General features: G+C 37.3%; 3 protein-coding genes across 6 annotated transcripts in view; 1 reads left to right on the top strand and 2 right to left on the bottom strand.

Annotated features, from left to right (window-relative positions):
• Window positions 1-6,736: 6,736 nt before the first annotated feature.
• Window positions 6,737-9,421, bottom strand: rpl28 (ribosomal protein L28). Its single transcript, XM_079834932.1, has 5 exons — window positions 9,369-9,421; window positions 8,709-8,800; window positions 7,564-7,687; window positions 7,032-7,150; window positions 6,737-6,883 (listed from the first exon to the last, which is right to left on the bottom strand). The coding sequence occupies exons 2-5, from the start codon at window positions 8,790-8,792 to the stop codon at window positions 6,794-6,796; spliced, it is 417 nt and encodes a 138-aa protein (XP_079691058.1). The 5' UTR covers window positions 8,793-8,800; window positions 9,369-9,421; the 3' UTR covers window positions 6,737-6,793.
• A 222-nt stretch (window positions 9,422-9,643) lies between these two features.
• LOC307137879 (uncharacterized protein) lies at window positions 9,644-18,611 on the top strand. 2 transcript variants are annotated; one of them, XM_079835885.1, is made up of 8 exons: window positions 9,644-9,952; window positions 11,222-11,333; window positions 11,531-11,643; window positions 11,725-11,824; window positions 12,062-12,183; window positions 14,164-14,258; window positions 17,810-17,874; window positions 17,964-18,320. In XM_079835885.1, the coding sequence occupies exons 1-7, from the start codon at window positions 9,862-9,864 to the stop codon at window positions 17,849-17,851; spliced, it is 675 nt and encodes a 224-aa protein (XP_079692011.1). In that variant the 5' UTR covers window positions 9,644-9,861; the 3' UTR covers window positions 17,852-17,874; window positions 17,964-18,320. The 2 variants fall into 2 exon arrangements, with proteins under 2 accessions (XP_079692011.1, XP_079692010.1); XM_079835884.1 differs by having other exon boundaries at window positions 17,810-18,611.
• A 1,087-nt stretch (window positions 18,612-19,698) lies between these two features.
• The window catches only part of sec16a (SEC16 homolog A, endoplasmic reticulum export factor), a 28,404-nt gene continuing 22,542 nt past the window's right edge, over window positions 19,699-25,560 (bottom strand). For 2 of the 3 annotated variants that reach the window (XM_079835512.1, XM_079835513.1), the window contains 4 exons: window positions 25,116-25,169; window positions 24,613-24,672; window positions 24,115-24,192; window positions 19,699-20,717 (listed from right to left, as the gene is read on the bottom strand). In XM_079835512.1, the coding sequence (XP_079691638.1) occupies window positions 20,652-20,717; window positions 24,115-24,192; window positions 24,613-24,672; window positions 25,116-25,169 (258 nt within the window). In that variant the 3' untranslated portion in view covers window positions 19,699-20,651. The remainder of the gene's footprint in view (window positions 20,718-24,114; window positions 24,193-24,612; window positions 24,673-25,115; window positions 25,170-25,560) is intronic. The other variant, XM_079835514.1, reaches the window with a different exon arrangement.

Genomic DNA, 25,560 nt, shown 5'->3' with positions numbered 1-25,560 from the left:
TCATAATAGTTTGATTATTTCTATTCCTATATTCAATAACAAACTTCACCAAGACTGACAGATACTGAAGTGTCAATCGGTCACAGATTTAGATCCACCTGCTCTGAATGATGTCAAATGTAGTTGAATACACTCGCACACGCACCATAAAACTCACACGTGTGCTTCATAGGAGAAAGTGTGCAAGAGTTATGAAAGTGATAAAGATAAAGGGGGTGTGTCCTGAACTGGAGGGGGCGGAGCCATGGAGGTCATGTCCACAGAGAGCGTGCTCCAACAGCAGGTGCGTCTCGGGTGTGATGCCTGCAACACACACACACCACACACACACACACACACACACACACAGAGAGAGAGACAGACACATAGACACACACACACACACACACACACACACACAGAGAGACAGACACAGAGACACACACACACAGACACATACACAGACAGACACGTAGAGAGATACACAGATAGACAGACACACACACAGAGAGACAGACAAGACACACACACACAGAGAGACAGACACACACACAGACACATACACACAGACAGAGAGAGACACACAGAGACAGACACATGCGCGCACACACACAGAGAGCAAGAGACAGACACACACACACACACACACACACACACGGACGGACACAGAGAGACAGACAGACACATATACACACAGAGAGAGAGACAGACAGACAGACAGACAGACAGACAGAGAGAGATCAATTACAGCAGCAATGACAGTGCTGTTATTGTTGAGGAAGACACTAATTCAAAATTTTTATACTAACTATACAAATAAATAGCACATAAATAATACAAAAAAATAACACTGACAATTGATAACAGAGGAGGTGTGTTAGACATGTATACAAATGTTACACTCATCTGAGTTAAACGACCTTGAGATATGACGTGACATGTAGCGTGTCATGTCGAATCTAAAGCACTAGATCTCCTTAATCGTCTCTATTACACCTTTCTAAAACTTGATCACAGCACAGATATTTATTATGTAATATTTTATGTAATAAATGATTACATAATGAATTCCAAGCGCTTTAAAAATATAATCTGCAACAGCTGAAACAGCAGCAGCCGAATCTAAAAATAATACGTGACAACTTGAAGACTAGCATCAACAGAAGAAAACCGCGTAATACCACACACACACGACGCTACTCTTACTATTGATGAATATAGTATCTATAAGCTACTGTGGAACATATGAACATTTTCTGTAAGAATAAGGAAAACTTATTATGTGTATAAAGTCTACAGACTAGCTCATCATGTAATGCGCTTGCTTTGACCTCCCGTCTCCACTGGGGGCGCTACATCTGATTTTTTTTGTTTGTTTTTTGCTTTTTAGTACAATGACAAATAAGTCAATTATTTAATCTTGGAAACTGCGTTTTTAATAACATAACGCTTTTTTTTCACAGTATAAATACACATTATTATTACAATTTAAAATAACAGTTTTCTATGTGAATATATGTTCATATGTAATTTATTCCTGAGGTCAAAGCTGCATTTTCAGCATCATTACTCCAGTCTTCAGTGTCACATGATCCTTCAGAAATCATTCTGATATGAGGATTTGCTGCTCAAGAAACATTTGTGATGTTGGAAACAGTAACTGCTCGATATTTTTGTGGAAATAGTTCTACATTTTTAAATCAGAAAGTTCAGAAGAACAGCATTTTAAACAATGAATTTTTAATGCATCCTTGCTGAAAAAAAAAAAAGTCTTAGTGACCCCAAACTTTTGTACGGTTATAGTCTGTCTGTATACATGATATATCTGAGTCTCTTGGTATGATTATTTAGGGGTCTTTAGCATTAAAAGTTTGAGAGCCATGGTCATTTGTGATCTGTCAATCAATATTTCCCACCCTTATATGGTCATATGAAGTGCATGTGCCATTATTGATGAGCAGTGTCCTGTTTCCATCATTACACACTGAGTCGATATAGGGCGTGACAGCGCAGAGCAAAATGAGGGCCGAAACACTTTGGGAATTTATAAGCAGGTTATTAAAAGTATTTCCTAAAACGAATGAGTGAGAAACTCACTGTGTTGCGACCATTCCTCCCAGAGATGCTGAAGTTCCTCATCATGTACATGAGTGTGATCTGAGGTAAAACACAACGTCATCTAGCAAAACATTTCACATTTAATATCATTACTCTGCACTTAAAGGGATAGTTCACCCAAAAATTACATTTCTGTCGTTATTTATTCGCCCTCAAGTTGTTCCAAACCTCTATGAATGTACACAAAAGGTATTTTGAAGAATGTCATTGCACCATATTGACTTCCATTTATTTTTCCCATACTAAACTCCTATCATCTGTTATACTTCAAAATATCATCTTTTGTGTACAGCAGAAGAAACTCATACATTTAAGGAACAACTTTGGGGAGAGTAAATTTGTTACAGAATTTTAATTTGTAGGTGAACTGTCCCTTTAAGACGTAAATCTGACAGACCCAATCCTCAGGGTTAATGGCGTGCCGTGTTCCGTACCGTCGCTGTGCTGGAACAGGAGCTGCCGCAGCTCTCGGAGGGCTCTCGTCAGGTTCTCCAGCTGGTCGTGGAGGTGGATGTTCTCCTCGATCAGAGCGTGGATGGTGTCCTGCAGCTCAAACGCTCGACAACACACACCCAGCAGCAGCACACAAACACACACACAGCGCAGAGCGCGCGAGCGATGCATCCTCAACACACACTCAACACACCTGCTGGACTCACAACATCTTCAGTCAAACAAGAAGACCTGCTGCTGGCGGAGGGACGCGCTGCTCTCACACACTCATCTGACAACCTAATGCAGTGAAACGAACAGTGTGTGTGTGTGTGAGAGAGAGAGAGAGATGTTCTCTACTTTATCCTGATCAATTCAATCATTAAGTGAACTCATGAATCAGAGCGCGCTCATAGATTATCCTGATGCTACAGGATAAAACTGTCCAGCTGCACTGCAGTGTTCACATCAAACAACTGTGTGTGTGTGTGTGTGTGTGTGTGTGTGTGTGTGTGTGTGTGTGTGTGTGTGTGTGTGTGTGTGTGTGTAAAGCACGAGTTGAACCAGAGGCCATTTACTCTGACCACAAAAGTCACCAGTGTTCTTATTAACTAAAACTATTACCAATTGTTTGCGGTATATGAAATAAAGCAGAATAAAATGTAAACATTATATGAAAAACATAAACTGAAAGAAAAACAGGGAAAATAGATGTTGCCTTACAATAAAACAATATATAAATATCGAAAAAATAATTAAAATGACAAAAAGCACAAAATGAAAACTGATAATAAAACAATAAAAGCTAATTTGATATAATGATTTATATTTATATACCAAAACTGTAACACTATATAGTATATACACTCATTTGCTATATTCCAAGCAAGTGAGATTTAAGAGCTGCAGTGGAGGAAGATTTTCAGTGAATAAAAAAAAATTACAATGTTAATTTTTGGGTGAACCGAGTTTTCTGTCGACTGGTTTTCAGACTGGGAGAGCCAAATGAATAAAAAACACAGCCAATAACAGGACATCTCAGATGCATGTGCATCTATTTTATATTTAAATTTGGCCATGCAAGACTATTACACCAAGGGTTTTCAAACTGGGGTCCGGGGACCGCAAAGGAGTGACAGGCTCTGTGGGAAAGTCTAGAAAAAAAATCATGAATTTTAAAATAATAAATGAATGTTATAGTTATTAAAAGTGTTAACATAAAACGTACAAAATAAATACATTTGCTTCATTTTTTTTTAAAGGGTTAGATCACCCAAAAAAGAAAATTCTGTCATTAATTACTTACCCTCATGTTGTTCGACACCCGTAAGACCTCCGTTCATCTTCAGAACAGAAATTAAGATATTTTAGTTGAAATCTGATGGCTCTGAAGGTCCTCCATTGGCTCAGTGGCACGGTTCACTCTCAAGACCCTTAAAAGGTACTAAAGACGTCGTTACAAAGTCCATCTCACTACACTGGTTCTAAAATTAATTTATGAATCGGCGACAATAGTTTTTGTGAGCAAAAAAACCCTAAATAACGACTTACATAGTGATGACGATTTCAAAACAAAGCATCATGAAGCTTCGAAGCGTTATGAATCACTGAGTCGATTCAGCGGTTTGAATCGCCAAATTTCAGCAGATTGGCGGTTTGACACGCGATCCGAATCATGATTCGGCTCAGTGATTCATAACGCTTCGCTTTAATATTAAAAAATAAAGAAAAATTAAACAAATGAGATTAAAAGAAATTATTTAATGGTTATATGACTCTCCATTTTCTTCCACCCCAGATAGAGGATTTCATCTTTATTTTAATTTCCTTTTAATTCCTATTATAACTGTTATACTATATATATTTTTATTTTATTCACTTATGACTATTTTTAACTTAATTTCTGTGTAAATGGGTGTTTCTGTAACCACGGCACTTTTATGTCCCAGCAGTAAAATTTGAGATTTATGTTAAAATTTGTTGTAAATATATTCACAGAGCCATTACACACCTTGACAAAAAATATAATTACTGATTAATGTGATTTAATTTAATATCATGAAGCATTTATGACTCAAAACACTATTTTTGTTAATGTTCCACACCTGTGGTCTCAATGTTGAGATGCATAAAATAAGCAAATTTAATTACAATTTGACATTATTTCAAATGGAATTGTTTAATATACAGATTCATTTACAGCATCTTAAAATTCTTTGTATTATTTACTGATCATTTTTATGATTTGTTTAACTAAATGTGCCTGTCCCACACTTTTGAGTCCTTACCGCAACAATGAAAAAAAGCTTTTATGACATTTTATCAAACACAAACAAGTCTGGTTTCAATGGAAACAGAAATTAACTACTTAATTCATTAATTACTTGCACATTGCTCACAAGATACCAAAAAAATAAGGGAAACATCATCTTTTCTGCTCTAGTAGCCTATTTATTGTGCATCCTTACCATTCAGCTTAATAATTGTGTATTTTGAACTACATTTTAAAAATAAATGTATATTACTGTTGAATTAATGTATATTAAGATGCTAAGAGTCAAAACTAAATATAGTAGGCCTTGCAAGCTGTCAATTAGCTAAAATTAGCAAAATGTCATTACCGAAACATGTCTTTACCGCAACAAATTTAGGTGTTGCAGTAAAGACAAATTCAAGGTTTACTGTATATTAAATGACAAATATTCAGTACATTATTAGTGCTGAATAATTTTTTTACTTTTACTGTTGTTCTCTACAGTAGCCTGTTTTTGATTTTGTGGCACTTTAACATTGTGTCCTTACCGACACAAGACACTGCTCTATTTCTATTCTTTTTTCATTTTCATTAGAAAAAATATATTTTAACACTTAAGATGAGATGATTTACACATTGCAACAACTGTCATAAAAGTTATATGTGCATGGAAACAATTGACATCTAAGGTTACTGTAAAAAATTTACATGAAATTCCCCATTTTGTATATTATTTTTCTATCAGTATTTACAAAACTGTATCAAATTTGAAAAAACTATTTAAATATATTACATGTTTATAGAAATTAATAAAGAAAAAAATTATAAAATAAGGACACTTTAAGATGACCCGAAAAACAAATTCAAAAAAGTTCCAGATTCAAATCTTAACGACTACATTCAATTTTGTGTACATTTTTATGTTACAGACTGTGATTGCTAAAATTTAAATTCATAGAGGTTGATTTTTAAAAAATTGTCTGTTTTTGCAGAAACACCCATATATTGAAGTACATAAATTAGATCAATATATTAAGTGATTAAATGTTCAAAAAAATAAAGTGATTAAAATAATTTATATTGAATTAACAATTAATATCAATAAAAATCTGATTTAAATTATACAATCAACAGTACATTATAGTGAGCAGAAAATATATTTAGTTAACTTAATAGCAACTGTTAGATGATATTAATTTTTAGAGTATTAATTGGGTGATAGATTATATTAATTTTTAGAGTATTAATTGGGTGCTTATAAAAAGAAGTCTTAAATTTCAGGTTGGGGGTCTCACATCTTTGGGGTCTGTAGCATCTGAAAGCTTAAAAAGCCCTACTTTACACCATGTAAAGAAAAACAAAACTAAGAGGAAGGTGGCACTGCAATGCACAAGGAAAAAAAGTTTATATATATATATATATATATATATATATATATATATATATATATATATATATATATATATATATATATATATATATATATATATATATATATATATATATATATATATATATATATATATATATATATATATATATATATATATATATATATATATATATAAATTAAAAAAATATATATATAAACCATGCTCAATACAATGCAACAATTGTCTTAAGAACTGTTGCATGAATGTTAGTGGATGGCACAACCACTAATTCCTATCCACATAAAGAGGAAATAGGAGTCAGAAAAACTGGTTTAAAATGTGACATTTTACATATGGCCGTAAGTATTTATTTAATGGGAATATCCTGATAATCCATTAAAACAATCTGCTTTTAAACCAATCCTGTTTAGACGCACAACCAAGAAAACTTTAAGCCACCTTTTGTCTTCATGAAATGCCTTGTTAGACCACACGTGACAGTAAATAACTGCAGAACATCCAAACTTGCTTCTCAAGTAACCTCTGTGCATGTAGACCAATTAAAAACGAGACCTGAAGGTAAAGAAAGTTTGACTGAAAGCATTTTTATTTAGTCAAAAGCTGTATATGGAACTATTTATGAACTCTTGGGAGCCCTGGTGCGCTTCTTCTTCACCACCACAGGCTTCTGACTCCTCAGGATGGCGCTGACGCGTCTCAGAGCAGCCTGGAAGACAAGAGACAGAGCATCAGGCGGCTACTGGACAAACTCCAGTTCAAAACACTCTGCATCAACTTTAGCTGTAAAGCTCGTGCAAATCGTGTCCCGATTACAAATGTCTAAAGTTTATGATCAATTCTTTACGCAAACTCACCATGCGCAGATCCCTCCTGTATTTGTTTTTGAGGATGATGTTCCTCACACTGGCGAGGGTGGCGCGAGAGTTCTTGTTGATGGTGATCTTCTCGTATGAGGTGGCAGGTTTACGCTGACCTGAAACACGTGCATTTTAACTTAGTACATTTATGCATTTTGGCAGACGCTTTTATCCAAATACAGGGACGATCCATGGAGCAAAGTGCCTTGCTTATAACACACTGGACACACTGGTGGTGGCTGCCTTCTGCGCATCAGTTCAGTGGTTTAACCCACTAGACCGCCATCTCCATATAGTAAGTATAAGAATAACAGCAGATGTTTCAAAAGCTCATTCAGAGCAGATGAATGCTTATTCCAGAGATAAATCACATTGAGACCTTTGCATTACCATACAAACAACTGGGATCTGAACGATTATATTACGCCACCTCGTATTGCGAAAATTAATTGGGCTTGTAAAAGATGGATCCCTGAACAAAATGTGCCAGTTGTCCATCAGCTTGTGTCAAACTCCCCGTCTCACTCACCTGCACGTTTCTTCAGGATGACCACCACACCTTTGCCATCAGCGGCCGGCTCGACGCCAACCGTCTTCTTATGAATGAGACCATTGAAGCGGAAAGCATTCCTGGACTTCAGGTTATTTGGCTCCTGAAAATGAGAAAGAATGTACAAGATTAGAAAGCAGGAATTACAAATGCACAACAAAAACACTGGATATGTTCAGCGATAATACTTTAGCACAACATTTGTGAATAAAAGCCTAAATTCAATCACTTCATCATATAAAGTGATCAAGTCTTTTCAGAAAATTTGGACTAAACCGTTAGATTCATATGGTCAATGGAGGGGAAGAAAGCGCTCATATTTCTTCAAAAAGATCTTCATTTTGTAAGTCTTATGGGTTTGGAAGGACATGAGGGCGAGTAAATTACCATTTTTATTTTTGGGTAACTATCCCTTTGAGTCTGTTCTGACAGGGTCACAAACAGCATTACAGACAAAAATGGGCATTATTAAAATGCATAACTGTGCATAGTTAGGCTCGCCACTTAATTTTATCACAGCATTTTGATGCAAACTGTTGGTATAAGATAGTAAAATTATACCATCCCTAAACAAAATCATGTAGCAGGCTATCAAATCACACTTCTGTTTATGCAGTCAAAACGGTCAGAATTATAGTATTTCTGCATAAAACACTACGAAACACAACAGCTTATTAGTGTGAGTTAAATAAAACCCATTAAAGGGATAGTTCACCCAATTTTTTTTATTTATTTACTCACCCTCATGTCATTCCCAAGCTGTAAGACTTTCGTTCATCTTTTTGATGATATCTGAGAGCGCTCTCTTCGCAACTACCACTTTTCAAGGTAGTGAAAACATTATAAAAATAATCCATGTCGCTCCAGTGGTTTAACCTCAATTTTAACCAGGTTTACGTGTGCTTTTGCACAAAAAACATAATTCACCACTTTATTTACAAAATATTAGCTTCCAACTTGCATTCACGCAACATCTGTTCTCGCAGCAACAACACGCATGTGTCATGAAGTGGAGATTCATATTTTTGGGTTTGGAATAACATGAAAAATTAATAAAAATCTTCATTTTTGGGTGAACTATCCCTGTCACATGAGTAGTGTGTAGCTGAATTGCAGTGACTTACAGTGCTGTAGGTCTGTTTGTTCCTCTTGATAAGGTAACTGGAGGCATTCCTGATGACCATCCACTGCAGGTGGGCCGATGCCATTGTGACTCCTGAATAAAACAAGGGAACATAATAAGAAACCGTTCACATTAATTATGACAGCTACAAAACCACAACCTTGCATCCTATAGTAAAACAATATAATTTAGAGATTATACACACGCACATATATTATACACACATATAATTCTTTTTATTTATTACACACACACAATTTGCGTTTGTAATACAGTCAAAACCTCAACCCTCGCCTCATGAATCCAGAGTTGCAAACACAGCAACGGCACAAACAGCCACCATGATTACTTCATTAACATTGATAAAGTCCAATTTAAAAAAAAAAAGACCAAAAAAAACCATCTTTATTTCTCAATCGAGGCAGATTTTGAACATATATTGCGGGCCGATGCTTGTCTCACTCACTGAAGGCCTCGCTAAGCGACACCGGGCGTGTTTATAATGAAATATCTTCCTCTTTATTCTCCCTACGCCGAACGTTGTAGCTCATAAGCAGCTTAAAACATATTCGATGCACTAATATGCGCATTTAATGCTGGAATTTGCGTTATAAAACAGTTAAATCGAGCTTTGAAAAGTAACACACGACGACCACGTTACCTTTTCAGCAGAGGAAGAGAGAAGGAAAGGAAGGAGTTCCAGTTCCGGTCGATCTTATGTAGTTTCTTACGCCTCTACGAGGGATTAGTAATTTAGTCATTTACATCCATTTCAGAGTGTAGAAAAGCGCGAATTTATTTTTTAGATGTTCGTTCCAAAGTTTATGGAGACGTTTTCAAAAAACTTTCTTTAAATATATATTTTTTAAACAGGACTATGTTTTTGATGGACAGAGCGGATGAACATCAAGCGCGCAACCGCGGGTGATTCAGCTTGAGGACGTCACGCGCTCTGTGTGCACTACGTCATTTTCATGCGCTCTCTTACCACAACAACTCAGCTCTGATGTCTTCTGTAAATACATTCTTATGACTCTTATTTACACTCGTTGAGGATGGTTCAATAATGTAAATGACAGCGGAGTCCAGAAAGATGATATTATTATTCGTATGATTAAATAATCAGTTAATCTTCATCAGCCAATGCTGCAGTGATGGAGAAAAATGAAGATCAGGAGACACTGGGAGAGAAACTGTATGATCTGATATATCCTAAATACACTGAGATGACACCTAAACTTACAGGTGATACAGATCTATCTATCTATCTATCTATCTATCTATCTATCTATCTATCTATCTATCTATCTATCTATCTATCTATCTATCTATCTATCTATCTATCTATCTATCTATCTATCTATCTATCTATCTGTCTGTCTGTCTATCTGTGTCTGTCTGTCTGTCTGTCTGTCTGTCTGTCTGTCTGTCTGTCTGTCTATCTATCTATCTGTCTGTCTGTCTGTCTGTCTGTCTATCTATCTATCTAACTATCTATCTGTCTGTCTGTCTCTGTCTATCTATCTGTGTCTATCTGTGTCTATCTATCTATCTATCTATCTATCTATCTATCTATCTATCTATCTATCTATCTATCTATCTATCTATCTATCTATCTATCTATCTATCTATCTATCTATCTATCTATCTATCTATTGGTCTGTCTGTCTGTCTGTCTGTCTGTCTGTCTGTCTGTCTGTCTGTCTGTCTGTCTGTCTGTCTGTCTGTCTGTCTATCTATCTATCTATCTATCTATCTATCTATCTATCTATCTATCTATCTATCTATCTATCTATCTATCTATCTATGTCTGTCTGTCTATTTATCTGTCTGTCTGTCTATCTATCTATCTGTGTATGTCTGTCTGTCTATTTATCTGTCTATCTATCTGTGTCTGTCTATCTATCTGTGTCTATCTGTGTCTATCTATCTATCTATCTATCTATCTATCTATCTATCTATCTATCTGTCTGTCTGTCTGTCTGTCTGTCTGTCTGTCTGTCTGTCTGTCTGTCTGTCTGTCTGTCTGTCTGTCTGTCTGTCTTTCTGTCTGTCTGTCTGTCTGTCTGTCTGTCTGTCTATCTATCTATCTATCTATCTATCTATCTATCTATCTATCTATCTATCTATCTGTGTCTGTCTGTCTGTCTGTCTGTCTGTCTGTCTGTCTGTCTGTCTGTCTGTCTGTCTGTCTATCTATCTATCTATCTGTTTCTGTCTGTCTATCTGCATGTGTCTGTCTGTCTGTCTATCTATCTGTGTCTGTCTGTCTGTATAGCTGTGTCTGTCTGTTTATCTATCTGTGTATGTCTGTCTGTGTATGTCTGTCTGTGTGTGTCTGTCTGTCTGTGTCTGTCTGTCTGTCTGTCTGTCTGTCTGTCTATCTGTGTCTGTCTGTCTGTGTATGTCTGTCTGTGTGTGTCTGTCTGTCTGTGTCTGTCTGTCTGTCTGTCTGTCTGTCTGTCTATCTGTGTCTGTCTGTTATAGTGTTTTAACTCTAGTTGTGTCATGCAGGTATGCTGCTGGAGTTGCCTGCTTCTGTTGTGGCTCAGATGTTGTATGATGAAGCTCTGCTGAATAAAGCTCTGGAAAGAGCACTGACCGCTCTCACATCGTCTGACCACAGGTATCACACAGAACTGACACCAGACAACACAACAAACACAGATTTTTTACAAAACTGACAGAATATGGCAGAATATTAACCATGCAATATAGTGACAACAAAGTAGCATACAACTACTTAAAATGTTTCTAAATGAATATTGCACACTGTTTCACATGTTAAGTATAGTACGTACTAAAATCATATTCTCTTCCTAGTGAAGCGTTGTCTCATACTGATGATGCGGTGTCTGCGTCCTCCGACTCTCTGGGTGAACAGCTGTATGACCTCATTGACCTCTACAACACTGGGCATACACAGAAAATAACTGGTACACTTACTGACACAAAAACACCAAATGAGGGAATTTACAGTCTGTTACAATAGTAACGTTGCCGTGGCAACTGTGCAGGCATGCTATTGGAGCAGAAGAAGGAGGCGGTGCTTCAGCTGCTGTCGGATCATTCGCTCCTCGAGGAACGGGTCAAGATTGCCTTGAAAACGTTGCAGGAGTAAGTGCCTTTTGGATTCTTATCATCAGTTTCGAGCAAAGTTCCGGTTTCAGTTCATGAGTTGGAATTTGAATTAATCACAGAATGAGAATTACAAAACGTCCAACGAATGATTCTCTATTCAGTTTTGAATGATGCCCTGATTTTTAGTGTTTGACAAACACATCATATTGGCAAGAATTAGAAACATTTTAGGAAAGTTATTATAAGAAAATGTACTATTTATCTGCGGCGTAGGCAGGGTGACGAGGCGACAGACGTGAGTGACAGCTCTGACCGGGAGGAAGTGGAATCCATTGGCGAGAAGCTTTTCAGTTTTGTGCATCAGTTAGACCCCACCCACTGTGCTGACATCACAGGTGATGTACTAAGCTCATTTGAATACAGAGTTCTTGATTGAGAGATGCTGCGTCCGAAATCGAATATTCCCAACACTGTATAGTACCTAGTACTTCTGAAGTGTGCGTTCGATTAACACTTTACTATCCCATGAGGCCACGGGAGAGGAGTCGTGAATGCCGGTAAACTGATGCCGTAGGTCACATGACAGTGACATCATAGCGGATGTAGTACGTCCAAATTTCATTCATACTACACACTTTTATACTATATAGAACGCATTCTTATAACGGTCGTGAAGTACGTTTCAAACCAAATGTAGTACCTACTACAGTGTATCCGGAAAGTATTCACAGCGCTTCACTTTTTCCACATTTTATGTTACAGCCTTATTGCAAAATGGATTGAATTCATAATTTTTTTTCTCAATTCTACAAACAATACCCCATAATGACAACGTGAAAGATGTTTGTTTGAAATCTTTGCAAATGTATTAAAAATCAAAACAAAAATTGCTTTAGTATTCACAGCCTTTGCTTGATACTTTGTTGAAGCACCTTTGGCACCAATTACAGCCTCAAGTCTTGTCGAGTTTGATGCTACAAGCTCGTCACACCTATTTTTGGGAAGTTTCTCCCATTCTTCTTTGCAGGACCTCTCAAGCTCCATCAGGTTGGATGGGGAGCGTCGGTGCACAGCCATTTTCAGATCTCTCCTGAGATGTTCAATCGGGTTCAGGTCTGGGCTCTGACTGGGCCACTCCAGGACATTCTCAGAGTTGTCCCGTAGCCATTCCTTTGTTACTGTGTGCTTAGGGTCATTGTCCTGTTGGAAGATGAACTTCACCCCAGTCTGAGGTCCAGAGCGCTCTGGAGCAGGTTTTCATCAAGGATGTCTCTGTACATTGCTGCTGCATTCATCTTTCCCTCGATCCTGACTAGTCTCCCAGTTCCTGCCACTGAAAAACACCCCCACAGCATGATGCTGCCACCACCGCTTCACTGTAGGGATGGTGTTGGCCAGGTGATGAGCGGAGCCTGGTTTCCTCCAGACATGACGTTTGCCATTCAGGCAAGAGTTCAATATTTGTTTCATCAGACCAGAGAATTTTATTTCTCATGGTCTGAGAGTCCTTCAGGTGCCTTTTGGCAAACTCCAGATGGGCTGTCATGTGCCGTCTGGCCACTCTACCATACAGGCCTGATTGGTGGAGAGGTGCAGAGATGGTTGTTCTTCTGGAAGGTTCTCCTCTCTCCACAGAGAAAAGCTGGAGCTCTATCAGAGTAACCGTCGGGTTCTTGGTCACCTCCTTGACTAAGGCCCTTCTCCCCCGATCGCTCAGTTTAGCTGGGCGGGCAGCTCTAGGAAGAGTCCTGGTGGTTCCAAACTTCTTCCATTTACGGATGATGGAGGCCACTGTGCTCATTGGGACCACCAATGCTGCAGAGATTTTTTCTGTACCCTTCCCCAGATCTGTGCCTAGATACAATCCTGTCTCAGAGGTCTACAGACAATTCCTTTGACTTCAGGGCTTGGTTTGTGCTCTGACATGCGCTGTTAACTGTGGGACCTTATATAGACAGGTGTGTGCCTTTCCAAATCATGTCCAATCAACTGAATTTACCACAGGTGGACTCCAATCAAGTTGTAGAAACATCTCAAGGATGATCAGTTGGAAACAGGATGCACCTGAGCCCAATTTTGAGCGTCATGGCAAAGGCTGTGAATACTTTATGTACATGTGATTTTTTCGTTTTTTATTTTTAATAAATTAGTATTAATTTCAAACAAACTTCTTTCACATGGGGTATTGTTTGTAGAATTGAGGGAAAAAATAATGAATTTAATCCATTTTGGAATAAGGCTGTAACAACAAAATGTGGAAAAAGTGAAGCGCTGTGAATACTTTCTGGATGCACTCTATACAGTGTGGAATTTGGGACGCAGCAAGTGTTTTTGTACACACACTGTGATATTTATTAATGGTTAAATGTGTGTAGGGATGCTACTGGAAATGGATTCTGGAACTCTGCAGCAGATTCTGTCCGACCGGAGCATGTTGGAAGTTGCAGTTCAGAGAGCAAAAAGTGCACTGGTACGTTTAACCAAATACACACACACATTCAGGGCTGCGATTAATGTACTCCCTGTCGAAGTATGCGTTTGTGCATGCTTTCATGCTAATATTTTTTATAATAATTCTGTCATCATTTACTCACCCTCCAGTTGTTCCAAAAACATATGAGTTTCTTTATTCTTCTGAACACAAAAGAAAATGTTTTGAAGAATATGGGTCAGAATTGCGATACGTAAAGTCAGAATTGCGAGTTGTAAAGTCAGAATTGTGAGTTGTAAAGTCAGAATTGTGAGTTGTAAAGTCAGAATTGCGAGTTGTAAAGTCAGAATTGTGAGTTGTAAAGTCAGAATTGCGAGACGTAAAGTCAGAATTGTGAGTTGTAAAGTCAGAATTGCGAGACGTAAAGTCAGAATTGTGAGTTGTAAAGTCAGAATTGCGATACGTAAAGTCAGAATTGCGAGACGTAAAGTCAGAATTGTGAGTTGTAAAGTCAGAATTGCGATACGTAAAGTCAGAATTGCGATACGTAAAGTCAGAATTGTGAGTTGTAAAGTCAGAATTGTGAGTTGTAAAGTCAGAATTGCGAGACGTAAAGTCAGAATTGTGAGTTGTAAAGTCAGAATTGTGAGTTGTAAAGTCAGAATTGCGAGACGTAAAGTCAGAATTGTGAGTTGTAAAGTCAGAATTGTGAGTTGTAAAGTCAGAATTGCGATACGTAAAGTCAGAATTGTGAGTTGTAAAGTCAGAATTGTGAGTTGTAAAGTCAGAATTGCGAGACGTAAAGTCAGAATTGTGAGTTGTAAAGTCAGAATTGTGAGTTGTAAAGTCAGAATTGCGATACGTAAAGTCAGAATTGCGAGATGTAAAGTCAGAATTGCGAGTTGTAAAGTCAGAATTGCGAGATGTAAAGTCAGAATTGCGAGTTGTAAAGTCAGAATTGTGAGTTGTAAAGTCAGAATTGCGAGTTGTAAAGTCAGAATTGCGAGACGTAAAGTCAGAATTGTGAGTTGTAAAGTCAGAATTGCGAGACGTAAAGTCAGAATTGTGAGTTGTAAAGTCAGAATTGCGAGTTGTAAAGTCAGAATTGTGAGTTGTAAAGTCAGAATTGTGAGTTGTAAAGTCAGAATTGCGAGTTGTAAAGTCAGAATTGCGAGTTGTAAAGTCAGAATTGTGAGTTGTAAAGTCAGAATTGCGAGACGTAAAGTCAGAATTGTGAGTTGTAAAGTCAGAATTGCGATACGTAAAGTCAGAATTGCGAGACGTAAAGTCAGAATTGTGAGTTGTAAAGTCAGAATTGTGAGTTGTAAAGTCAGAATTGTGAGTTGTAAAGTCAGAATTGCGAGTTGTAAAGTCAGAATTGTGAGTTGTAAGTTGTAAAGTCAGAATTGTGAGTTGTAAAGTCAGAATTGTGAGTTGTAAAGTCAGAATTGCGAGTTGTAAAGTCAGAATTGTGAGTTGTAAAGTCAGAATTGGGAGACGTAAAGTCAGAATTGTGAGTTGTAAAGTCAGAATTGCGAGACGTAAAGTCAGAATTGTGAGTTGTAAAGTCAGAATTGTGAGTTGTAAAGTCAGAATTGTGAGTTGTAAAGTCAGAATTGCGAGACGTAAAGTCAGAATTGTGAGTTGTAAAGTCAGAATTGCGAGACGTAAAGTCAGAATTGTGAGTTGTAAAGTCAGAATTGCGAGTTGTAAAGTCAGAATTGCGAGTTGTAAAGTCAGAATTGTGAGTTGTAAAGTCAGAATTGTGAGTTGTAAAGTCAGAATTGCGAGACGTAAAGTCAGAATTGTGAGTTGTAAAGTCAGAATTGCGAGACGTAAAGTCAGAATTGTGAGTTGTAAAGTCAGAATTGCGAGTTGTAAAGTCAGAATTGTGAGTTGTAAAGTCAGAATTGTGAGTTGTAAAGTCAGAATTGTGAGTTGTAAAGTCAGAATTGTGAGTTGTAAAGTCAGAATTGTGAGTTGTAAAGTCAGAATTGTGAGTTGTAAAGTCAGAATTGCGAGTTGTAAAGTCAGAATTGCGAGACGTAAAGTCAGAATTGTGAGTTGTAAAGTCAGAATTGCGAGACGTAAAGTCAGAATTGTGAGTTGTAAAGTCAGAATTGCGAGTTGTAAAGTCAGAATTGTGAGTTGTAAAGTCAGAATTGTGAGTTGTAAAGTCAGAATTGTGAGTTGTAAAGTCAGAATTGTGAGTTGTAAAGTCAGAATTGTGAGTTGTAAAGTCAGAATTGCGAGTTGTAAAGTCAGAATTGCGAGTTGTAAAGTCAGAATTGTGAGTTGTAAAGTCAGAATTGCGAGACGTAAAGTCAGAATTGTGAGTTGTAAAGTCAGAATTGCGATACGTAAAGTCAGAATTGCGAGACGTAAAGTCAGAATTGTGAGTTGTAAAGTCAGAATTGTGAGTTGTAAAGTCAGAATTGTGAGTTGTAAAGTCAGAATTGCGAGTTGTAAAGTCAGAATTGTGAGTTGTAAGTTGTAAAGTCAGAATTGTGAGTTGTAAAGTCAGAATTGTGAGTTGTAAAGTCAGAATTGCGAGTTGTAAAGTCAGAATTGTGAGTTGTAAAGTCAGAATTGGGAGACGTAAAGTCAGAATTGTGAGTTGTAAAGTCAGAATTGCGAGACGTAAAGTCAGAATTGTGAGTTGTAAAGTCAGAATTGTGAGTTGTAAAGTCAGAATTGTGAGTTGTAAAGTCAGAATTGCGAGACGTAAAGTCAGAATTGTGAGTTGTAAAGTCAGAATTGCGAGACGTAAAGTCAGAATTGTGAGTTGTAAAGTCAGAATTGCGATACGTAAAGTCAGAATTGCGAGACGTAAAGTCAGAATTGTGAGTTGTAAAGTCAGAATTGTGAGTTGTAAAGTCAGAATTGCGATACGTAAAGTCAGAATTGCGAGTTGTAAAGTCAGAATTGTGAGTTGTAAAGTCAGAATTGCGAGTTGTAAAGTCAGAATTGTGAGTTGTAAAGTCAGAATTGCGAGACGTAAAGTCAGAATTGTGAGTTGTAAAGTCAGAATTGCGAGACGTAAAGTCAGAATTGTGAGTTGTAAAGTCAGAATTGTGAGTTGTAAAGTCAGAATTGCGATACGTAAAGTCAGAATTGCGAGTTGTAAAGTCAGAATTGTGAGTTGTAAAGTCAGAATTGCGAGTTGTAAAGTCAGAATTGTGAGTTGTAAAGTCAGAATTGTGAGTTGTAAAGTCAGAATTGTGAGTTGTAAAGTCAGAATTGTGAGTTGTAAAGTCAGAATTGTGAGTTGTAAAGTCAGAATTGCGAGACGTAAAGTCAGAATTGCGAGTTGTAAAGTCAGAATTGTGAGTTGTAAAGTCAGAATTGTGAGATAAAAAGTTGCAATTACCTTTTAAATTATTTTATTCTTTGGTGGAAACAAGCTTCCATAGGAAAGAAACTTGTACATGTTTTGAACTCGAGGGAGAGTAAATGATGACAGAATTTTACATTTTTGGGTGAACTATCCCTTTAAGTTAAGCTGGTGAATAATAAACAAGGCAGGAAGAGCTCTTGAGGAGTTTCCTGGACTGTTTGAAAAAGAATAATAATTTTCTCTTTGTCCACAGGAGGGCGCTCTGAGCCCAACACACACGCAACTGACAGAATGAGGAATGGAATCGCTACAGACACTGTGACCCAGAGGAACTAAATGCTGTACATTTTAAGTGTATATTTCAAAACATTGTTTACATGGACTTTTTTTTTGTGTTTGTTTTTTAGGATTTTTGCCACTTTTTATTGATTGGGACAGGGGAGATGAAATGATTGTGAAGGGAAATGTCTTAGGAATTGCATCAGGAAAACCAACAGGCTGGATGTGAACGTGCATGAGAAACTCAGCTAAGCGTATCTGAACTCTAGAGCACCTGCACTAACCACTAGTCCATGGCTTTGACATTCCACGGGCGCCTGCACATTTACATTCTTTTGTTGATTTGTCTAATAATCAGCTATTAAATAATATATGTCTGTAAATAAAGAATGCAGAGTTTCATACTGTAGTTTTGTATGAGATTTCATGTACATTCTATAAATATGAGAGCCATGCAGATATTAAAGACTTGATGAAATGCTTTTAAGAACACTTTTCAACTGTTTGGTGAGTCGGTTTGTCCTTTTTTTTAATGAAAAAATAAGAAAAACACAATTGAACAATGATTTGCTATCTGCTTTTGCTAGTCAGTGGAATATCTATTTTCTATATTGCACAACAACACACTACGATTAGAAGTTTGAGGTCAGTAAAAATGTTTTTTAAAACAAATTAATACTTTTATTCAACAAGGATGCATTCAATTGGAAGACATTTATAATGTTACAAAATATTTCTTTCAAATAAATGCTGTTCTTTTGAACTTTCTATTCATCAAAGAATCTTGAAAAAAAAAGTCAGTTTTCATAAAAATATGACTGTTTTCAACATTGATAATGATAAATGTTTCTTGCATATTAGAATGATTTCTGAACGATCATGTGACACTTGAGACTGGAGTAATCACAGGAATAAAGTGCATTTAAAATAAATTGTAACATCTCACAATATTACTCTTTTTATCTATATTTTTATCAAATATATGCAGCTTTAGTGAGCATAAGAAAATATTATTATTTTTTTAAATCTTACCAACCCCAAACCTTTTAATGGTAGTGTAGATGCATCTACAACTGTTTAAATATTATTATAAAAGAATTTAAAAAATGGTAAGCATGCATACACCAATCAGGCATAACATTATGATATCCTAATATTGTGTTGGTCCACCTTTTGCTGCCAAAACAGCCCTGACCCATCGAGGCATGGACTCCACTAGACCCCTGAAGGTGTGCTGTGATCTCTGGCACCAAGATGTTAGCAGCAGATCCTTTAAGTCCTGTAAGTTGCGAGGTGGGACCTCCATGGGTCGGACTTGTTTGTTCAGCACATCCCACAGATGCTCGATTGGATTGAGATCTGAGGAATTTGGAAGCCAAGTCAACACCTCAAACTCGTGCTCCTCAAAAGAGGACTGCTGAAAGAGGACACAGCCACCAGGGAATACCCCTACGTGCATCAATGATTCGCCCATGACCCTGTCGCCGGTTCACCACTGTTCCTTCCTTGGACCACTCTTGATACTGACCACTGCGGACCGGGAACACCCCATAAAAGCTGCAGTTTTGGAGATGCTCTGACCCAGTCGTCTAGCCATCACAATTTGGCCCTTGTCAAACTCGCTCAAATCCTCACGCTTGCCCATTTTTCCTGCTTCTAACACATCAACTTTGAAGACAAAATGTTCACTTGCTGCCTAATATATCCCGCCCACTAACAGGTGCCGTGATGAAGAGAATCAATGTTATTCACTTCCCCGGTCATAATGTTAAGCATATTATGCGGTGTATATAAGCAGCTCATATTAAAAGAGACACATAGAATACTTCTACTTTTGTAAAGTAAAAAAAGAGAGAACATTCTGAAGTGTTAAAGAGCTCAAAAATATCTTTATTATCACTTTATCAAGAATTGTACAGTCAATTTCTAAACACATTGGAAAAGTCCGAGCTTCCTTCAAACAGAGCTGACCTTTGGAATTACAAAACCTCGCTGTTACCATGGGGACAAGAACCCCGGAACGAGCAAAGGAATAGCGTGTGATTAAGAGACATGAAGACGACCAATCAGAGCGAGATGAAGTCAGGAAAATAATAATAGATATTTTATGAGCAAAACACGCAAATGATCACAGGGATTTTGGTAAATCATATAAATGTATGATTCTTCGCTACTGGCAAAATGAAGGATTCGATCGGGAGATGGTAAGAGATCGCCTTGTCGAGCACATCGTGACTATGCGTACGCAAACTCGCTCTGATATACAGATCCTGTCCGGTTTCATTTTGACAGGACGCTTAATAAATATCTAAAACATTCTGGTTCGCTGTACTGTTCCCATGACAACAGGCCAGACCGCCCTCTAACACATGCATTGGATGCCTTTCATCTGCAAGACACGCCCACATTTCCTCCCCACACACACACACACACGGGCATTCATACACACTCGCATACACCCTGCTGAAATGAGCAGACTACACTAGGGGAAATCAAACTACACAGGGCTAAAAATCGCAATATTGCACTTGTATTCACACCGCTCACGTTGAGGAAGCGCCGCTGGTCCGCACAAACTCAGAGCGAGAGTTTAGAGCTGGACCGCAGCGGCTATGAGAAGTCTAGAAGGAGAAACTGAGAATGACCGGAGTCTCATCCATTCGTTCCAGCTTCAGCACAGACGGGGAAAACGACGATTATGACAGCGAGACAATGTTATTTGGGAGGCTGAGGGCTGCTAGTAGTCCAGGCAGAAACCAAACTTCAGTCCGATCTGGTCTAGAAACACAGATTGATCTAGTACTGCAGCGACGCGGTTACTTCACTGTGGGGTATCCTCTCTGTCCCAAACGGCCAGATCGAGCACGGCTGGTGGGAGCAGACTGAAGAAGACAGAGAAAGACATTTGTGTGTCAGTTTCTTTCTGTGATGACATCCACAACATTTTCCTTAAAGGGATAGTCACCCTAAAATGAAAATTAAGTCAAAATGATGAGGAAATGCTTTGATGCCATTCTCTCTTTTATGGGCCAGAAAAAGAATAATAGTAAAAAAAAAGTCCCGCTTGCGCTCGTCCAGATAATGCCATTGAGTAGCCTCCAGCATTAAGCTTTTTATAAAAGACGCAGAAGTATCAGATATTCCTGTCATATATTGTTCTGGGGGCATATGATGGGGTTTGGACAAACAAACAATTTTTATGTACATTTTAATGAAATCCTGACCTTCTTTTCGCATCTATTATCATCACAGTTCACTACGACTCGCCCAGAAAAGCAGACAAGATTAGAGGGATAGTTCACCCAAAAATGAAAATTAGCCCATGATTTACTCGCCCTCAAGTCATCCTAGGTGTATATGACATTCTTCTTTCAGACGAACACAATCAGAAACCATTAAAAATGTCCTGGCTCTTCCAAGCTTTATAATGGCAGTGACTGTTGAGTCCATAAAAATGCATCTGTCCGTCAAATAACTGCTCCACACGGCTCTGGGAGGTTAATAAAGGCCTTCTGAAGCGAATCGATGGGTTTATGTAAGAAAAATATCCATATTTAAAACTTTATAAAGTAAAGTTCCAGCCGATAGCCTTCCGTGGAAAAGTGTTGAAAGTGCCTTCTCGCAATTCAAGATGCATCTGACGAGCATACCTGGCAACGTTAGCCTTTGATCGGCATGAGGCACTTTCAACACTTTTTCCATAAACTGAAAACGGAAGTCGATCGGCCGAAACTTTATTAAGTTTTAAATATGGATATTTTTCTTACTTAAAACGCATCGCTTCGTTTCAGAAGGCCTTTATAAACCCCCCAGAGCCGTGTGGAGCAGTTATTTGACGGACAGATCCATTTTTTATGGACTTCAAAAACAGAGCAACAAATACTGCCATTATAAAGCTTGGAAGAGCATGGACTTTTTTAATACAACTCTGATTGTGTTGGTCTGAAAGAAGAATGTTATATACACCTAGGATGGCTTGAGGGTAAGTAAACCATGGGCTAATTTTAATTTTCGGGTGAACTATCCCTTTAAGAAAAACGCGACATGAAATACAACCCATGCATCTTCTCTGAGGTGAATATGTGTGTTGTGTTCGTTGTAACAAGAAGTTATGTTCATACCTGTCAACTGTCATTAAGTTGGCTTGAGAGAGCCAATTTACTGAAATCCTATCGTCTTCTCTGACCCTAAAATGTACAACTCTAACTCCTGCTAGAGCTTTAACTCTACAAACTCCAAACTCGGCTCAGACCTTCAGAATGTTCTGACTTAGTGTGCTATATCTTTTCGAACCTATCAGACTTAAGGTTTTCCTAAAATTGACGATCAAAACTCGGAAAAATCCCATTGACGAAATGTTCAGATGAGCCAAGACAGTTCAAACTCCAACTGACAATTTTTTTATTTTTTTTAATCTATCTATCTATCTATCTATCTATCTATCTATCTATCTATCTATCTATCTATCTATCTATCTATCTATCTATCTATCTATCTATCTATCTATCTATCTATCTATCTATCTATCTATCTATCTATCTATCTATCTATCTATCTATCCATCTCAAACTTTCTGGTCCGGCTTTCTCAAGCCAACTTAAAGTTTGTCTCAACAAACTGTTTTATCAAGTTCTGACTGTTATTAGACAGATGGAGTTCCAGTCCGGAGATATTCAACTCAGTAAAGAAAGTACACAGATACTTTGTTGGGATTTCTAGGCGTTGTATTTCCATGTTGTGTTTTTGTTAATCTGGATCAACTTGTGTTTTTCTGGGCGAGTCGGAGTGAACTGCGGCGCTAATAGAGTCTCACGAACCAGCAGTCGAGCACAGAAGAACAACGGCCAAGGTCAAGAATTTCATTAAATAATACATTCAATTTCAGTTGTTTTTTCACTAAACCCTCTCATAAACCCTGAGAACACCTGGAGTAAACAATGTGTGTCACATGGGATCATTCTTTTTTTTTTTAAATCTTGATGCTGGTAGCTTTTCACTGTCATTATATGAAATTAGCAGGATATTTTTTAAGAATTCATAAAAAATAAGGGCATACTACATTAGAACAACACCAGGGTGAGTAAATGACTTGGTGAACTATTCCTTTAAGGCAAGACAAGACATCCAAAATGCACATGTAAGTGTTTATTAAACTTTATCTATTTACATCAGTAGATTTTAATTACACTTAATAAAGGAACATGCAGCAACCTTTTTTTTTTTTTTTTACCAACGTGACAACCTAATCTTCAGTGTATTCTGGTTCAAATATATACGGTTCAGGATCTGCACCAAAGTAAATATCTTCTGAATCGTCTCTCAGAAATGTCTCCATGGTTACAAGGCACGTTGTCACGTTGGTTATGTTGACAGAAGTTAGCCTATTTTTGTCTTAGTACAGGATGTAACAACAGAAGAGTCAAGTTTTAAATAGGAAAAATATCAAAACTCTTTGGTCATTTTTTTGAGCGAGATGCTAACGGTCTAATCAGATTCAATGATCTATGCTAAGCTATGCTAAAAGTGCTACCGCCAGACACGGAGATCGGCTGAATGGATTAGAAAATGGTAAAACTCAACTGTTTAACTCTAGGGGAGTCGGAAAATGAGCCTATTTTCAAAAAAGTGGCGTGTTCCTTTAACCATTATTTATTAATTAACCAAAACATTTCAGAAAACTTCTAATAAAAAACAATTGTCTTAATATACTGTGATTAATTCACTAGGGAAGTACGGTGATATCTATTAGTTAATTAGTTTTTTCCTGTGGTAAATATAGCCGTTTATTACTGCTTTGATACAAAGATAATTCTTCTTCATGCTCATTTAGTACAGTTTTCATTGACTCAATTTTACTATTTTAGTTTTATTTGAAAATGTTTAATTTATTACAGTAAACATTACATTTTAATGTACTTTTAAAATAAAATAAAAATTTAAATGTCAAGATTAAAAATACAATAAAAAAATAAACTGGCTCTGGTAATAATATAAAATAGCTTCTATTTTTATATTTTCAGTTTTCATTTTTAAGTTACAGTAATTTTGTCATGTTTAATATTTTTTGTATTTTTTTCTAATTGGCTTTATTTCAGTTTTGGTCATTTTAGTATTTAAACATTTTAGTTCAGCTAGTTGCAAAAGCAACATTTTGTAATTTTCATTTAGGTCTTTTAATCTTTTATTTCGATTTTATTTCAATTAACAAAAATGATGTTTAATATTTTTAGTTAAAAACAATAATTGATTTGCCTTAAAAACAGCCCTTGTGAAACCTACCTGTGCAAACTGGGAGGGGTTATAAAAGGTCACGCCCCCTGCAGGTGGAGCTCCTTGCGCTGGTGGCTGAGCGGGAACCTATGAGAACACATTTGCAGTTACCATGGGAACAGGAGAGCAACATCACCACCACCCATCTCCATGGATGCAGACGGCCATGCCCACTGAAAGTCATGATTGGCATGCAGCACGTGATTGGTTAATGTGTGCATGCACCAAAAGGGGGGCGGAGCCTCAGTCTTCAGCACGCCTCTTTGAGATCCAAGAGCCCTTCCTATTGGCCGTGTACTCAGTCAGGGCTGCTGGTGACACAAAGGTGTCGTGCTGGAGGTGTGGCTGCAAGTGTGTGATGTTAGAGACGTGCAGATAGCATGTGTGCTCGTGGGTTACTATGCAGCATTAGAAAGCACTGCTGTTGTTTTATCGTTGCAGTGTCTGGAAAAGGTGTGTGTGTGTGTGTGTGTGTGTGTGTTTCAGATAAAAACCAGCTGAAAGTACCTGATTTAAATGCTGACTCACTTCTCGAGATAGAGAACTCATTGAGCTAGAACGTGACAGCTAGAACAGCAAGAATAAACGAAACAAACAAACAAACAAAAACACCACAAACCCAAATTAATCCATGCAGCGCCATCTTAAATCACACATCTCTTGTCAATCATTACAATATGATTACATCACAATCAGTGGTCTCCATGGCAACACCTCAGTAGCGTGTAGTCCTTTAACATGCGCGCTCTCACTCTCAAACACGCTCGCACACACTCATGCACTTTGTCTCACCAGATCTGAGGTAATAATCAAAGCCCATAATCATGGAATACAGTTAAAGATGCGAGATCAAATGTGTGTGTGTGTGTGTTTCAGAAGCAGTAAGTGTACATGGGAGCATATGAGTTATTAAAATTATGTTAATCTGCATTAATGGGTGAAGGAGCAGGGCATGACAGAATGAAGTGTCCTCAAAGGAGATGTGGTAAAGTATTAAAGGATGATCTGACCTCTCCAGACTGGGTTCCCTCCGGGCCGGGAGGCAAAGCATTCGGATTAAACATCTAGGTAGAAAACACACACTCATTATAGCGGATGTGTATTACAACTACATTTAGGTGTGAATGCAATTCTGTGGGATGGTAGTTCAGTAGTTCAGTCATCTGATATTAGAATCCAATAAATAAAATAAATGAAAGTCAATAAATCATCAAGAGCCAAATGCAAGAAAAAAAGCAAACTACTTCTATAAAATAAATAAATAAAACATAACAAAAATAAATACAAAAAGAAAAATATTATTTATATATACAGCTCTGGAAAAAATTAAGAGACCACTTACATTGATTTAAAAATAAATAAATAAATAAATAACTAATAATAAAAAAAAAAATTAAACAACAAATATATATAAATAAATTAAACTTGCTGGTAATGAAATAAAACAAAATAAAA

Source organism: Gobio gobio, assembly GCF_949357685.1.
Source record: "Gobio gobio genome assembly, chromosome: 14".
NCBI lineage: Eukaryota > Metazoa > Chordata > Actinopteri > Cypriniformes > Gobionidae > Gobio > Gobio gobio.
Note: the sequence above shows the minus strand (reverse complement) of the source record. Positions and strands in the feature narration are given on the sequence as shown.